At 52.0% G+C, this 16,279-nt stretch overlaps 6 protein-coding genes across 6 annotated transcripts; 3 read left to right on the plus strand and 3 right to left on the minus strand.

Moving 5' to 3' along the window:
- The first annotated feature begins 36 nt into the window (after positions 1–36).
- On the plus strand, positions 37–5,050 carry QC764_105130 (uncharacterized protein). Its single transcript, XM_062941751.1, has 7 exons — positions 37–719; positions 772–1,399; positions 1,458–1,929; positions 1,978–2,153; positions 2,206–2,557; positions 2,619–4,176; positions 4,242–5,050. Exons 2-6 carry the CDS (start codon positions 1,027–1,029, stop codon positions 2,869–2,871), a joined length of 1,626 nt encoding a protein of 541 aa, XP_062804640.1. The 5' UTR covers positions 37–719; positions 772–1,026; the 3' UTR covers positions 2,872–4,176; positions 4,242–5,050.
- Positions 3,164–4,787, minus strand: QC764_0006250 (putative secondary metabolism biosynthetic enzyme; the record flags this gene model as incomplete). The annotated part of the gene is made up of 2 exons (XM_062939796.1): positions 3,164–3,988; positions 4,334–4,787. The coding sequence occupies 2 exons, from the start codon at positions 4,785–4,787 to the stop codon at positions 3,240–3,242; spliced, it is 1,203 nt and encodes a 400-aa protein (XP_062804641.1). The 3' UTR covers positions 3,164–3,239.
- Positions 5,051–5,398: 348 nt separating the features above from the next.
- On the minus strand, positions 5,399–7,798 carry QC764_105160 (uncharacterized protein; the record flags this gene model as incomplete). Its single annotated transcript, XM_062941752.1, has 8 exons — positions 5,399–5,621; positions 5,669–5,866; positions 5,917–6,549; positions 6,608–7,314; positions 7,375–7,450; positions 7,514–7,588; positions 7,657–7,685; positions 7,739–7,798. The coding sequence occupies 8 exons, from the start codon at positions 7,796–7,798 to the stop codon at positions 5,399–5,401; spliced, it is 2,001 nt and encodes a 666-aa protein (XP_062804642.1).
- A 434-nt stretch (positions 7,799–8,232) lies between these two features.
- On the minus strand, positions 8,233–10,203 carry QC764_105170 (uncharacterized protein; the record flags this gene model as incomplete). The annotated part of the gene is made up of 3 exons (XM_062941753.1): positions 10,039–10,203; positions 9,657–9,929; positions 8,233–9,592 (listed from the first exon to the last, which is right to left on the minus strand). Exons 2-3 carry the CDS (start codon positions 9,902–9,904, stop codon positions 8,233–8,235), a joined length of 1,608 nt encoding a protein of 535 aa, XP_062804643.1. The 5' UTR covers positions 9,905–9,929; positions 10,039–10,203.
- A 162-nt stretch (positions 10,204–10,365) lies between these two features.
- Positions 10,366–14,274, plus strand: LAC4 (Beta-galactosidase (Lactase); the record flags this gene model as incomplete). The annotated part of the gene is made up of 4 exons (XM_062941754.1): positions 10,366–11,424; positions 11,500–11,557; positions 11,626–12,978; positions 13,041–14,274. Exons 1-4 carry the CDS (start codon positions 10,791–10,793, stop codon positions 14,272–14,274), a joined length of 3,279 nt encoding a protein of 1,092 aa, XP_062804644.1. The 5' UTR covers positions 10,366–10,790.
- Positions 14,275–14,569: 295 nt separating this feature from the next.
- On the plus strand, positions 14,570–16,216 carry QC764_105190 (uncharacterized protein; the record flags this gene model as incomplete). Its single annotated transcript, XM_062941755.1, has 2 exons — positions 14,570–15,274; positions 15,333–16,216. The coding sequence occupies 2 exons, from the start codon at positions 14,570–14,572 to the stop codon at positions 15,876–15,878; spliced, it is 1,251 nt and encodes a 416-aa protein (XP_062804645.1). The 3' UTR covers positions 15,879–16,216.
- Positions 16,217–16,279: the final 63 nt, after the last annotated feature.

Below are 16,279 nucleotides of genomic sequence, written 5' to 3' on the forward strand. Positions count from 1 at the left end.
TCACTTTTGGTGATTCACAAACCTCCACGTGAATGAGGGGGTCAGGCCGCGCCTTCCACACTACCTGCCTCCCATACCTGCCAGCGACCTGAGACCAGTCCCGTATCTTTCGCCTTGATGGTTTCAAGTGATGATCTTTTTTTTCATGCTTTGTGTATATATTCCAGGTGCTATTCCCTGACCTGGCGCTTCCATTAGCTTACGATACAATTTGACCGCCTTATTTCTGGATCCCAGTAGTTGCCTTCAACTGGGCTGTCACCTTCTTCCCCGCTCCAGTACCGTCCGACCCAGACTCGCCAACCAAGAGCCACACGGGACAATCAGTCAACTTACCTTGGTCTCCTGGTACCTTTACCATGGAAAGAGTCCCGAGTCAAGGAAGAATGCAACTGCCGCGGCACGAGAATATCAAACAGGTCGAGCTCCTCCTTTGTAGATTGTCTCTAGAGGACCAAGCGCCAAGATGGGCGTATTGGAGCAGAGATATAAGGGTATTCAGATTGCTTCAATAAGACTGCAGCAAGCTCTTAGCTGCTCACAACTGACAGCTTTAGCCGGGCCAACCAAGATTGCCGTCTGCTTCATTTGACCCCGACCAAATCCTGGATCGGCGACATGTGGGAACCATGTGGTGCTCTCCGCATCTGCAAGGCGTAAGTATGAGCGGGCTGGAAGGCAAATACCGTGCAGATAAATGAGGTAGAGAACTGTGGATGGTATGTAAATTGATTGGTTTGCTTATTGTGGCCTGACTGACAGGTGGGCTAGACAGCTGAAGGGTCCTGGCATTTAGCCTCATACTATCGACAATGGCCGTATCAGAGGCACTTTTCATATGCATTTCTAACTTATCCATCGTCTTCATCCATAGCGTTACACTGCTCCCCACAATGATCCCTTTCATTCGGTACTTGAATATTCTCCATCAAAGGCCTTTGACAGGGTGATAAAGCCCACGGCACCTGTCATGTCACAGCGAGCTTTCTGGTGTTGATTTGGCCTCCAACCACGTCAGCCTTCACTATGAAGATACCCACGAATACAGTGCTCCCATTTGCAGCATGGGCTGCACCGAGAGCATCAATCAAGGGTGTGCCGGACGTTCTGACCAAGTCTGCCCAAGACGTCATCCAGGCCGCTGGCGCCAGCGCATCTTGCGAGTGGTTCACCCAACCGATAGATCACAGCAATCCTGGGCTTGGAACATGGCAGCAATTATATTGCGTAAACCCTGCCAAATGGGGAGGCCCCGGGTCGCCCGTGGTTCTCATGACTCCTGGCGAGACCCCAATCTGGGGGTCCATCACGCCTAGCCGAGGTTACAGCTTTCTGGATAACACAACCATGACCGGATTATACGCACAGGCCATTGGGGCGGCAACCGTTGTGATCGAGCGTAAGCTTTTGATTTGACAATGTCTCTTCTGCCTTCGCTAACTTACTATGTCCCCCAGACCGATACTTTGGCGGATCTTCGCCATACGATGGCTTCGATGCCGAGACTCTACAGTATCTCACAATGGACCAAGCAGCCATGGACATGGTCAACTTTGCCCAGAATGTTGTCTTCCCTTTCGAAGACGGCAAAACAAGTGTGGCTACCAAGGTGCCGTGGCTTTGGTTTGGGACATCCTACGCGGCAACGCTGGGCAGCTGGATTGAACACACCTATCCTGGCGTGTTTTACGCGTTCCATCTTAGCAGTGCTATCGTGCAAGCAAACACCGAGAACTGGTACTACTACGACACTATCCGAAAAGGAATCGATTCTTACAGGGGAGACACACACTGCACTGTTGCGTTGAATGAGGTTTCAGAATATGTCGACAAGTACTTGCTGGCTTCGAACCGGAACGAGACGGAAGTGCAGGCGCTGAAGCTATTGTTCGGCGCGTCATTCCCGATTGAGGATGACGACTTTGCCTAGTATGCCACATCTCTTCCTTCTTGGGTGTCCTTGCTGACCATTTGCAGTGCTATTGCGACGCCGTTCCGCTACTGGCAAGAAACCAACGGTTACCGCGATATCTTGGAGATGTGCGATGCTATCGTCGGCTCAAATGAGTCGGAAGAAAACGACGTTCTGGGAACTGTTCCTGGCTCTGTCGGGAACTACGCTGCATACTTTAGAATGAATTTCAGACAGTCAAGTAACGAACCCGCACATCCCCTTTCAAGGGAGGACTGCTAACACTGCCTTAGCTTGCGAGTATCTCAACACCTGGGGACAAGAGGATCCCCTCTGGTGCCTCAACACACATTACGAGTGGAATCCCTATTTCATTGCGAGAACCCTCGGGAACCCTTGGCGCACCTGGTACTGGTTCTTGTGCAATGAGCCGATTGCATCCTGGGCCACAGGTGCACCAAAGGAGTCGCTCTCGATGGTGTCACGAAAAATTGATGCTCAGTACTGGCAAAGACAGTGCGAGCTTCACTTCCCGGCTACACATGGCGAGAAGTATGGCAGCGCCAAGGGCAAGACACCTACCACTCTGAACGAAGAGACTGGTGGCTGGCTGCGGAACTCGACGCGTGTGATCTGGACGAGCGGGTGCGTGATTGTCCTTCTTCTTTGTCAGCTTAACGGTACTGAATACTGACACCGAATCTAGTGAATTTGACCCCTGGAGAGGAACGAGCATGTCCAGCGAAATCCGAACAGGCGGTGTGCTGCAGTCCACCGACAGCGTTTCGGTCTTCCTCATCAAGAATGCTGTGCACGGCGATGACGCATTCACCACTCGTGCGCTTGGAAACCTCAACATTAAGCCTAACCCAGAGGTTGTCAAGGTGCAGGAGCAGTCTGTTTTGATTGTGAAGAAGTGGGTGGCTGAGTATTATGCGAAGCAGAGCAGCCATAAATAGGGGGTAGCCGTCTCTCTTTTTGAGTCGAGCAGCAAGTAGTTGTTGAATTGTGAATCACTGTCCCGTTCATCTAAAAGTATCATGTCGATAAATAGCTTGGGCATGAAGACTTCCACAACTGCTTTGCCTCCCTTTTGCAAGATTCACAACTTCAAGCTGTGTTACCAGAGATCCAAACCTCACTGAATGGGATGAGGACTGGCACTGGGAGTTGTCACTGGCTCCACGGCTATTCACCCCTGAGTATCTTTCGGGCAGTTTGGGTCCACAACGGCAGTAGGGGCCTATATGGAGTGACTTATTGGGATAAGATTGCCAACACTGAACAGTGTCTATTACCCTACGGCGGCAAAGAAACCACCCCGTCCTCATTCCATCACCAACACATTCCTAAACCTCGGCTTCCCCCCCTTCATCCCCTCAAACGCCTCATTCACCCTATCCAACCCAAACCTCTCGACAAAACACCTCACCCCATTCCTCTTCGCAAATGCCACCGCCTCCTCCCCATCCACCGCCGTCCCCGTCGACCACCCACTAACCGAGACCGCCTTCGTCACCATCAAAAAAGTATCAAACTCCACCCCGCCAACCGGCGCCAAAACCACCATCCTCCCAAAATTCGCCAACCCCCCCAGCAACCCCCCAATAGCCTTCGCACTAGGCGCCGTACTAACAATCACCTTCGCCCCTCCCATCTCCTGCAACCTCTCCACCGGATCCTCAACCAGCGAATCGATATACCCATCCGCCCCCAACTCCCCCATCACCAACTCCTTCTTGTCACTCCCCGTCGAGACTCCGATAGTCTTGTAACCCATAGCCTTGGAGTACTGCACCGCCAGATGGCCCAACCCTCCGACGCCCTGGACGGCAACGACGGCTTCCTCCCCGGGGATGATCCCGCTGTGGCGGAGGGCGTTGAAGACGGTCGTGCCGGCGCAGAGGAAGGGAGCCGTGGAGGCGGGGTCGGCGTCGAGGGGGATGCGCGAGATGGCTTCGTGGCGGAGGAGGCAGTATTCCGCGTAACCGCCGTTCATGGAAACGCCGTTGATGGCTTCGTTGGCGCAGTACTGGTGGGCGCCTTTGACGCAGGAGGGGCAGGTGCCGTCGTGGCCTGGAGGCGGGGGTAGGGGGGGGGGGTGTCAATGAAGGAGGCAAGATAGGGAAAAAGGGGGTGATGGAGAGGGGCAAGAAGGATGAAATGGGGTAATGTGCTAAAGTGAGAATGTGACAATTTGTGTAAAAGGGCAAGATAACAACCTCCACAATGGGGCAAAGTAAATTTGGCAGGAACAAAGAAAGGGAAGGAGCGACAAGAGAAAGGAGGCCACAAAAGGAAAGGAGCGTGAAGAAGAAAGACACCAAAGGGAAGGAGCGTCAACCAAAGACCGTAAGGGAAAGAGCAATCAACGAGAGGAAAGAACGACGCAACAAAATACCACAGCAGAAAAATGCTTACCACCATGCCATCCGCCCCCGACCCTCTCCCCAAGACTAAACCCCTTCACCCCCTCTCCCAGCGCAGCAACCTCCCCGATGATCTCGTGTCCCAAAATCCTTGGAAACGACGTCGGGATTATCCCCGCCGCGACGAAGGCATCAGTGTGGCAGATCCCACACGCCAGCACCTTCACTAGAATCTGGCCTGGACCAGGGGGGATCAAGGGCAAGGACTGCAGCTCCAGAGGCTGGTTCAGTCCCGTGAGCACAGCTGCCCGGAATGTTTTAGGGAGGTTACTGATTGCGGACATGGTGGATAGTGTTGATAAATCCCGTCGGGTTGGCGAGTGGTATGGAAACGATGCTTGGAAGTCCGAGATGCAATTGAGAGGTTTGCGGAGGTGCACCGGATGGAGGCGGAGGCAGGAGGAGATGAAGGTGCGGGCATGGGGGCTTTTGTAAAGGGTGGCCATTGCGAGCGGGTTTCTGGTGTTTGTCGTCGGATAGGGTCTATCTTGTCGATTAGGTGCTTACTCAGTTTGTCGCACTTGAACCGCGGACTTCGGCTTGGTTGCTGGATGGAGACGAAAAGTTGGAGGGATATATTGGACGTGCGGGCTGGTAATCGTCAAGCTGATGTCATGACGTTGGGTGTTGAGTAAACATCTTTCTAGTATTTCCTAAACCGCAGTTTTCGGTACACCTTTTTTATCTCATTACAACCTACTAATCCCCAAATCTTAGCAAGATGTTTGATGTCTGTTGTTCCCTAGTAGTACGGTGAGGAGAGTATAGTAGGCTGAGGTGGCGGACAATCGGATAGTGATGGGGAAAGCTGATAGCCCAAGTGGGAGGAACAATGACAAGCTATCATGCTGTTAGAATGAGCTCTTGGAACACTGAACATGCCAGCAGTAGATAGGTAGTCATTGCTGCAGGTGCTGACTGTAATCTATGGAAAGAAACCATGTTTAGTGATCGTGCCGCCGGAGGAACCCTAACCCAGGTCCTTTTGCGTCCAGGCCACTCAGGGGTAATTCAGGGCTTACACCAGATGGATCCACCTCTTAGCGAGGACAAAGGTTTACCCATCTTGATTATACACATTCCGAATGAACCCATCCGCCTCCTTAATAATATGGACGCTTTGATCCACGCTTGGTGAATTTGGTCCCCCAGCAACTTCCTGCCAGCCCTCCAACAACTGGGTAAGGTGATGTCCTGCAGCCAAGACTTCTGGTCCGATGAGGTTGCGTAACGATGGCACTTGACATGCTGCAAGAAGGACAAGCATTGCCCCGGCCATTCTAGTGATGTATTAGCTGGAGCATACTGACTAGCGGTTGTGACTTACGACAGAGAACAAATCCAGGTGTCTACGAGGATTGTTTGGGAAAAACCTCGCAGATTGAGGATGTGAAGGAGGCAGGCATCGAGACAGGACTTGCAATTGCCGAGGATGCCCTGGTCCGGTGATACAGAAGGACTGGTGTTCCCGATTCCGTCATTGATATTAGTGAGGGACTGCCCGCTGATCATCCCCATCAGGTACCTATCACAAAGTGAGAGACGTCCAGAGTAGACAAAAGCGGCGTAACTTACGGTCGATATATCACACTTCGGCAAGTCAGGTATCTCTGCCTCAGAAACCTCCCATGTTCAGTCATTTCGCCAGACGGCTTCCGCTGTCGCCTAGAGTCGATTTCTGGCACCTCAAACGTAAAAGCGCTAGGAAGAACGTCTCTCCACTCCTCCAACTGGTGGTCCAGTTCCGCAACCACGCTGGGAAATCGATTGATGTCCATCCCCGCACCAGTATCCTTTGCGTATAAAAGATGATGTACTCGATTCAGCAGCCGTCTCATCGAAATGCATGCCAGGAAGTACAACGACGACAGCTCCTCGTCCTTGGGTGACTCATGGGTGTGATACGTGGCCACCGGCAGTGAGACTGAAGACTCAATTCTGGCAATGCCCGATAATGGTACGTGGGACAGCTCAGCTAGATAATCCGATTCGAGAATGTAGCAAGCCCAAAAGATTCTTTTTGTTCTTTCCTCGTCTTCAGCACCGACGTTCCTTGGACTTGGCAGGTATGTGTTCGATGACTGTATGTAAGGCGACGAGGTGGAGGGGACTGAATCTGCGTAGGACAACAGCAACATGCATTTTGACGATGCTGACGAGATGCACTGCCATGCTTGGAGAGGACGCCGGAGGAAAGCAAAGTAGATGCTGCCAAACCCAGGTCTTTAGTCAGCGCGAGATTGAAATGAGTGGAGGACACACTTACGCAGTGAAGAACAAACACTGAGCTGATGTTGAGCTTACATCAGTTTGAGCCACATAAAGCATTTTCAGTGCTTTTTCAAAGAAGAGGTCGCCCCTAGAGCGAGCAGAAGCCTTTTCTTCTTTCTCTTTCGAATCCGGTGACCGTGGACTGTTCACTAGTCTCGAGGTGACCTTGCTCGCATAGCCCAATGCTAACGTCAACAATGCTAGGCAAGTCTCTGGCGTGTCCTCCTCTTCATGGCAACCACCCAGCATTGTCTGCTTCGTTTTTGCCAGTTGATGCAGTGACATTGTTGGGTACCAAAAGTTGAAGTTTTGGGAAAAGGCATCCAGGGATGCATCTATTTCTTCTTCCGGGAGATTGCACGATGCATCGTCAGACCACTGGCTTTTGACTTTCAGCGGGTGGCGCGACCTTTCCAACTCGAAGATTGGTATGTAATGCTGTCGAAGACTGGGAAACGCATCAAAGTGTGGCCAGTGCAACACGGACTCAGTCGTCGATGTGTGCCAAGATTCGAGCACTGCATTTTCGAGCTCGTTGGGGGTAGGAGTTGTCGGACTCATCCCATACTGGCCAATACTTCTAGTACGTTGACGACTGAGTGTTTGGTGATGCGTATGCAGGTCACTCAGAGGACTGCTGGAGAAGCTTGTGGTTCGTGTTGACGCCGTTTGAGTTGAGGTTGTCATTGACTGCAGCGACATCTGGAACATGTCAGAAAAATGGACTCGAAGTCTGCCCATCCGAGACTCGAGTAGACCTACGAGATTGGCGTTCATTTTGTGCATGAAGGTTTCCAAACGTAACACTCCATCCAATATCAAGTCGCTCTTCCCTCTCCTTGATTCACACTGTCAGCTTTTCCAACATCTAGTGTTCTGCTGTGCAAAAAGTGCTACTGACGAATTGGCCTCGGAGCCATATGTGCAGTCATTTTCGGTCGAAACACATGCCACGCAAGGATCTTTCCCATCGCATCTGAATTTCGTAACCTGTGAGCAACTGTCTCTACTCTGGGTTTGGAACCCACACACCGGGGATCTCACCTGATTTTTCGTGCTCGGCACAGGTCACACTTCCACTTCATCAGCCCAGGCTGGCGGAGTAAGCAAGACAGTCAACACTCACCGCATGGGATGTACGAAGCCTCTTCCTCGCAGGTTCCCCTGCGTGGACGTAGTCGATCATGATTGCAGAGGACTCATGCACCCCGAAGCGGACCAAGAGGTATCCCAGCACTTAGTAACGTTGGAGAAAACTGGGTCTTGGACTGGACACTGGGGAGACATGGGCCCTTAAGCTTATTTTGCATGTGCTGCGGAGAAAGCGGGAATAGCAAGGGTAAATCGAGAATCGCTTGTTATCCTGGGTGGTATTGAAGAAATATTCCGAAAACCTTAAGCGCACCCTGATCACCTCGGGGGATTTTGGTCCGTTCCAGAGTTGACAACCAGTCGGCACAATCACATTCCCTCCCCTACAGGTATACATTATGTTAGTATCAAAACCTCTCCTATAGGCTTTCTTGTGCAACTCCTCTGTCAGATTATGGTTCAAGAACCAGGTACCTAGGTACATACTCATTCAACACCAGCAGCTCGGCTCCTACATGTTTCACAATCCTAAGGGTCATGATCAAGTTCCGAAGCTGGGTTTGCGCCGACCGTGTTGAGAACAGTTTGGGCACTTCTCTTCTCCAAACTCTTCTTGACCGGGTTAGGGGCAGAAAACACCTCTTCCAATTCCTCCAATGTTCTGTCTTTGGTCTCTGGAAACAGGAAGTAGATGAATGCTGCCTCAAAAAGATCCCAGAACACAAAAACCAAGTAGAAGTAATAACCAATCTTCTCAAAGGCAGGGCCAGAAGCGTACTGCAAAATCGTTGATGCAGCAGCCGAGGAGAAATTCCCAACGGCGGTTCCTTTGGCTCGTGTCGATGTAGGAAGGCACTCTGAAATGTACATGCTTTGAAGGGGTGTCCAACCAAATGAGAAGACAATTCCGAATATGAAGATGAAGGCGATGGTGGTGTTGGCAGCTGCTACTTGGGTCGGATCATCAGTAGCCATTTTGCTGGTGCCTGTGATGATGGCAAAGCAAACAGAAGCAAACACAATCGTGTAGAGCAGCAGCGCTCGCCGGCCAATGACGTCTGACATGCGAGCGCCAAGAACAGCTCCGAAGAGCGACAGCACGGGGTTGATACCGTTGAGCGCCAGCACTCGCTGCTCTTGCACAATACCTGCGGACTCCAGCATTGTGACCATGTAATAAGACGACAACGAATTGCCGCTGATCTGGCCAAAGATGCCCATCCCGAGAACGCAAATCAGACGCCGTCGTGCGGAATGAGTGTTCCACAATTCATGATAATCGTACCACTTCTTATCGGACGCCTCGGAGGAAATTTGGTTCATCATCTCCTTGATTTGTAACTGGACAATGGGGTGATCGGTCCGCCCTTCTCCATGGTAAACGGCCAAGACGTGGAGTGCATCCTCGTGTCTGTCTTGGGCCACCAGCCATCTTGGACTTTCTGGCAACCAGAATACACCCAGACAGACTAAGCCAGAAGTCACCATCTGGCACCAAATAGGAATGCGCCAAGCATCGAGCGTGCCAATGTAGGAGCAACCGTAGACTGTCCATGAGGCGATGATGCTCCCAATGTACCACGTGCAGTTATAGAGGCCCGTGAGAGTACCTCTCCACTTCGGATGAGCCATTTCAGACACGTAGCACGGTGCTGAAACACAGCAAAAGCTCACCCCGAATCCGAGAACGAAGCGTCCAGCGAGGAATTGACCGGGAGTTGTACTCGGTGCTTGAACACAAGTACCAATGATGATAATTATAGCCCCTGTGAACATGCCCCAGCGGCGTCCAAACCAATCGTTGACGGGACCAGTGAAGAAGACTGCTGCGACGGAGCCGATGTTGTACATGGCGAAGACGAGGCCGGTACTCGATCCTGCTGTTTTCCTGGTGATTCGAAGTCAGTACGGCGGTGCGAGTGTCACATACAGTCCAACTGAATGTATCTTACATGTTGAAGTACTGTTGGTACGACTTCATCCCGTTCAGCCCGCCCATCAGGCTTCCATCGTAGCCATTGAGACATCCGCAGAGGTAGGCTATTGCAAGTACAAGGTACAGACGTGCCATCTTTGCCGACCAAGGGGAGTATTTGGTGTCGTCGACATCGTGGGCCAGCCGCACGGCAACGTCGGTGTCGCGGAACTTGCCATCGTGATGGTCGGCGAAAGATGCCGCCTTCTCTGTGCTCGCCGCCATATTGTCGGCAAACTCTAATGGATTTCTTCAAGGTTAGCAATGGGAAAGGCCAAATCTTCTAGGAGAACGACGGTGGTCAGTGAAAGAAGAACTTCCACTCTTCGGGATGTGCAGTGCTTTTGTCAAGCTTTTACTTTCATTGTGGTATCATTGATGTGGTATCAAACCACTGCTACCTAGGTAGTTTCCCCGCACAGGACATCTCATTATGGTCTTGATGCCGGAAGATCTGAAGCTTTAATGGGCCGGATATTGCCTTGCATGATGTTATGGTGGCATTGTTCGTTTGAATGCCGGCGCTTAATGTATCAGTGTAACTTAAAATTTGGTCTACGTATCCCCCGCCTATCCTACCCCTACTGAGCAGGTGCGTTGCCGTTCGGCTCCGATATCCCCGACCGATGTAATTGGATGGGTGAATTCGTTGTTGAGATCAACCCCGCCATCTCCAACATTGAGCTCTCACCACCACCATACCTGTCCTGATCTTTGGAGGAGCTGTTTTGTTTCCTTGTATACATTCTTGCTAACCAAAATCTCCAAAGAAAACGTCTGTTCTATGTCCCTGTCTAAGGCAAGAAAGATCATCAAAGGTTGCCTGATCAAAATAAGGCCCTTCGTGCCTTGGTATTGGCGGGGACCAAGCAAACACTTTCCTAAATCTACCAGACCTCTTCAATGCTTGGTCAAAATGATGTTTTACGGGGCAGCTGCATGTTGAAGCTGATTGGAGGGATATCTGTGGACAACAACAATGGGACACTGAAGATCCCCCGCATATGTTCGTCGCGTGGCACGATTTCAACCCCCATAGACCCCTCACCACCACCATTGCAACCCGTCTTCCCAAATACTTCGAGGATCTAGCTGGAGGGGGTCTAGAAAAATGTCCCAGCTTCCAACAAGGGCGGCTTCTTTCCAGCTTGGAAACACGGGCCCCCAAGCAGCAAACATGGCAGCGAAAGACCTGCCCGACTATTGCAATGAGAAAGTCTTCCGCCGCAACACGCTTCCTCCACGGTCTCATAACCTTGACACGGTAAGACTCTCACTCAACGGCCAGTGGAACTTCCATTACGCTTCGAATCCTTCGAAAAGTCCCGATCCGACCACCAATACCTCGCATGCTGCGTCCGAGAGCTGGACTACCATTCAGGTTCCTGGTCACTGGCAGCTTCAGGGCCATGGCAGGCCTCATTACACGAACGTTCAGTACCCGTTTCCCGTCTGCCCGCCCATGGTGCCCTCGGAAAATCCAACCGGCACATATAGCAGGTCATTCTTTCTTCCGGAAAGTTTTCACGACTATCAAGTGCGTCTGAGGTTTGATGGCGTTGACAGTGCGTATCATGTGTGGCTGAACAAAAAGGAAGTGGGCTATGCGCAAGGGTCCCGGAACCCTGCCGAGTGGGATATAACCAAGCTGCTGGACACGGAGGGTCCCAACGAAGTGGTCGTCAAAGTTTACCAGTGGTCTGACGGGTCATACATTGAAGATCAGGATCAGTGGTGGCTCTCTGGTAAGCAGTGCATCCATCTCCCATGGGGACCTTTGAAGATACGAAAGAATTGTGGCTGACTTTGTTTGGTCCTAGGAATCTACCGTGACGTGAATCTTCTCTTCTATGAGCGGGCCGGTCACATACGAGACTGGTATGTACATTGGACACACTCGATATTGTCCGCGTCGCATTGGCTAAACCCTGCGTTCTGATCCTCAGGTTCCTTCGGACCGACCTAGATGCTGAGTACAGGGACGCTATTCTGCACGCCACAATCGACGTTTTTACGACAGTTGACCTAGCCGACTTGGCAGTCATTGTTAGAACTCTACCAGGAGAGGACACAATCGCTGTAGTGAATCAGGAGGTTCGATCAACCGGATCGATCGAGCTAAGCATTCCCATCACCAATCCGAAGAAGTGGACCGCCGAAACCCCCAATCTCTACTTGGTCGAGATACAGTTCAACAGGCTGGGGGGTGTCCCTATCACCTTTTCAGCTGTGGTCCGTCAGAAAATCGGATTTCGCAAGGTTGAGCTTAAGAACGGGTTGATATCCGTTAATGGCCAGCCGATACAGTTTCGTGGCGTGAATAGACACGACCATCACCCCGTTTTCGGAAGAGCAGTTCCGGTAGACTTCATACGAAAGGATTTGCTTCTCATGAAGAGGCACAATATCAATGCTTTGCGATGCAGCCATTACCCCAGCCACCCAAAACTGTTCGACATTGCGGACGAGCTTGGTTTGTGGGTGATCGATGAGGCGGATCTCGAATGTCATGGATTCTATGACGCGGTCGCTCGCCCACAGGATATCCCTGAGGAAATGGACTATGAAGAACGTAAAAAGCTGGCGTTTGGAAAGGCCGCCGAATACACGAGCAACAATCCAAGTTGGAAGGCCGCCTACCTGGATCGCATGGAGCAAATGATACACCGGGACAAGAACCACCCATCTATCATCATTTGGTCACTTGGAAATGAGGCATTCTATGGTCAGAATCACAAAGCAATGTACACCCTTGCCACACACCTGGATCCCGGGCGGCTGGTGCACTATGAGGGTGATGCCCAGGCTGAGTCTGCAGACATGTACTCGTTCATGTACCCAACTGTCGACAAGCTCATAGAGCTGGCCAAGACACGAGGCGTCAAACCGGACGGTACCTACCAGAAGCCTGTGATTTTGTGCGAGTATGCCCACGCAATGGGAAACGGCCCGGGCGGGCTCGAAGATTATCAGCATGCGTTTCGAACTCACCCTCGCCTGCAAGGCGGTTTTATCTGGGAGTGGGCTAATCACGGGCTTTTCAAGCGGGACAGCGATGGCAAGCAGTACTACGGTTACGGCGGTGACTTTGGAGATACACCCAATGACGGCACTTTCGTGATGGACGGTCTGGTCAACAGCGCTCATCAGCCAACGCCGGGCCTGGTGGAGCTCAAAAAAGTGTTCCAACCTGTTGCTGTTACTGTTGAAGGAGATGAGCTGGTCATTTCGAATCTATATGACTTTTCCGATCTCAACCATTTGTCAGCCACCTACAAGGCCGAAAGGTTAGAAATCAGGTATGATAAGCACCATTCGTACAAAGCTGTCACCTACCCAAGTTTGACTAACTGGTGTCTAGAGAGAGTGTCGTGGCCTCCGGGATTTTGAACCTCCCGCATATACCAGCCGGTGAAACGGTGCGAGTCGCGATCCCTGAGGATGTACATGTCTGGCGCAAGAGGAAGGATAGCCACCAGCCCCACGTATACCTCACGATATCGTTTGCTTTGAGGATACCTACTACGTGGGCAGCCCTCGGCCACGAGGTTGCATGGTTTCAGCATCACCTCTTTAACGGGCACTCTATGGGCCCTCACGCCGAAGACGGAGGCTGGCTTTCTTTTGAAACCACTCAGACCGAGGCTGTTATCACCGGCTACGGCTTCACCTGTGTGTTTGACAAAACTTCCGGGTACATTACAAGTTGGACACATGCAGGTCAGAAGCTTCTGCAGCCTGATCCAACAACTGGCGCGGCCATTATGCCGTCGTTTTGGCGTCCGCCTACCGACAATGATCAAGCCTTATCTGTGCCATACTGGAAGCGTTTCGGTGTCGACACCATGACCAGTCAGCTCCGGTCGGTCAGTGTGGCTGGGGGAGATAATTACTGCATAGGAGAGAACGGCAAGAAGATCTTCAGGAAGGTTATAGTTACGTCTACAGTGTTCCTGGCTCCTCCGGTTCTCGACTGGGGCTACCATGCAACAATTACCTACACCATAGAAATGTCGGGAAATCTCAGCATCGCCGTTACTCTGAAAGCCACAGGTTACGCTCCTGAGCACGTGCCCCGCATCGGGCTCGACCTGTGTCTCCCCAGGCAACTGGACAAGGTCAAATGGCACGGCCTCGGGCCGGGTGAGTCATATCCCGACAAAAGATCGGCCCAGCGGGTGGGAATCTGGACGGCAGAGTCTGTTTCAGAGCTACACACACCCTATGACGTCCCACAAGAGAACGGCAACAGGATGGGCACGCGGTGGGTTACCATTGTGAACCCTTACAGCGGCGGATCGGGGCTGTTTGCGGAGCCCGGTATATATGGATACGGCAACAGAGACAGCGGTCTGGAAGCGCCATGTAATTTTGCTGTGTCGCGGTACTCGACAAAGACGATCCAGGAAGCAAAGCATCCGTGCGACTTGGTGGAGGAGAATGCCACGCTTCTTAGGCTAGATCACAAGGTCGCCGGGGTAGGCACGGCCGCCTGCGGTCCGGGGGTGAGGGAAGATTTGTTGGTCAAGGTGGACAGGGAAAAGGAGGTCAAGTTTGCGTTCAACCTCGGGCCATGGAGCGAAGTGGATGCGTGAGTAGCGGGTAGTTTTCGATCTCAAATACTTGGATATGTTTCGGAAAGAGATGACATTACACTTTGTCCCTCAAAAGCGCTCTGAGAACACCAGAAGGTATTAGGGCAAATCGTTGAACATCGAACTCGACAGTTTGGTAGACCTACTGGCCTTTGAACCAAAAGCGTTTTCCAGTTCAAACAGCCGACTTACTAATATGATATCCCACACAACCACGGCCCGTGCTTCCAGGGGGTTCCTCTCCCACAGCTCAACAACCCCGCAGTGAGTGCAAGCGGGGGACTCGGGATGGACCATGTCCGCCACCCTTCTCATCAAGCTTCCGGCAAGAAGATCCCAACTCAGCCGTGCTGCCAGTGTCATCATGCCCCCAACCGTCCAGTTCAACCCCTCCGCCACCTCATGGCGCTCTTCACCCCCCACAGACCTGGGCAGCACCACCTCCCAAACGATCCAAACCTTTCACTCCCTCCTCCCCTCCTACAGCCCCACACCCCTCCAGCCCCTTCCCTCCATCGCCCAAGATCTAGGGATCAAAGCCGTCTACCTCAAAAGCGAAGCCTCCCGGCTCGGGCTCCCTTCGTTCAAAATACTAGGTGCCTCATGGGCTGTTTACCGCGCCGTACTTGACTTCCTTGCCGTTGGGCTGGTTCCCAACCAGGCACTCCCCTCTCTGGATGACGTTAAGAAAGTGATCCACGACAAGGGTTTGGAAGAGTTAAAGGTAATCACCGCCACAGCAGGCAACTGGGGACGAGCGGTGGCCAAGATGGCGGGGTATCTCGGCTTGAAGACCGTGGTTTTCGGGAGTGATCATATGCATCCTACCACAAGAGAACTGATACGCAACGAGGGGCTAGGGACCGAGTTTAGGGTGGTGAAAGGGGGGTATGTTGATGCTGCGAACGAGGCGAGGGAGTATGGGATGGAAGAGGGGAGGGAAAAAGAGAGGTTGTTGGTTATGGATATGGGTTTTGAGGGAGGGGAGAAAGTTCCTGGGGTGAGTTCGCAAGTCTGATGACAATGACATTTGAGCTGTTATGCTGACAGTGGAATAGTGGGTTGTGGAGGGATACAGCACCATGCTTACGGAGTACGAGACTCAGATTCGGGAACAAACTGATGGTCAACGGGGTGCGACACATGCTTTTGTTCCTTGCGGTTGTGGATCTATCGCGAGTGCTGTCACGCAGTTTTTTAGGGACGCCAAAAGGGAGGATGATGTGAAAGTTGTGGTTGTCGAGCCGGATTCTGCGGCTTGTTTGTTGGCTTCACTTGAAAGGGGAGAGGATAGTACGGTTGAGACGGGGGATGAGACGATTATGTGTGGGATGAACTGTGGGACACTGTCAGGGAGCGCTTGGGAGGTTTTGGGGAAAGGTGTGGAGGCGGGTGTAGCTGTGACTGATAAAGAGGCTCATCGGGCTGTGGTGGATCTTGAGAATGAGGGGGTTGAAGCTGGGCCTTGCGGTGCGGCTACGTTGGCCGGGTTGAGGAGAGTCTGCGCGGATGTTTCGGCGAGGGAGAAGTTGGGATTGGGTGCGGAGGCGGTGGTAGTGTTGTTCTGTACGGAGGGGAAGAGGGAATATGAGGTGCCAATGTAACAAGGATTAGATGGACGGAACCTACCGAGATTTTGTTGACCCATCATCTGGTCAGGGCGGCCGATGTTCACGGTCCATAGGATGAAATGCTCGTGGGTCTTACACAGGAAGGCTGTGTGGAGCATAGACTCGCACGACTCAGGCCAACAACAACAAAGTAGGCCAATGATTTGGAACACGGTGGTTGGATGATAGAATACAACTCAACTGCGCGAGGATGCGGTGAGTGTGGTATCAGCCGTTGGCACATGCAGACATAATGATCTGATTGCTGCTATCTGCATTTCTATACCCGTTCATTTCCGTTGGTCCTTGTTGTGTCAGAAAATGCATCTGCCTCACTGGATGGCGTTTGCCTCATTGAAACCTCATCAACAAACCGCAAAGGGATGCTACCCTGG

Source organism: Podospora pseudoanserina, chromosome 1 (assembly GCF_035222485.1).
Source record: "Podospora pseudoanserina strain CBS 124.78 chromosome 1, whole genome shotgun sequence".
NCBI classification, from domain to species: domain Eukaryota; kingdom Fungi; phylum Ascomycota; class Sordariomycetes; order Sordariales; family Podosporaceae; genus Podospora; species Podospora pseudoanserina.

Excerpts from the sequence above, each read along its gene's own strand:
- QC764_105130 (XM_062941751.1), top strand. The coding sequence starts at position 1,027 with ATGAAGATACCCACGAATACAGTGCTCCCATTTGCAGCATGGGCTGCA. Across the intron at positions 2,154-2,205 it reads AATGAATTTCAGACAGTCAA|CTTGCGAGTATCTCAACACC; the intron begins GTAACGAACCCG and ends ACACTGCCTTAG. Across the intron at positions 2,558-2,618 it reads CGTGTGATCTGGACGAGCGG|TGAATTTGACCCCTGGAGAG; the intron begins GTGCGTGATTGT and ends CACCGAATCTAG.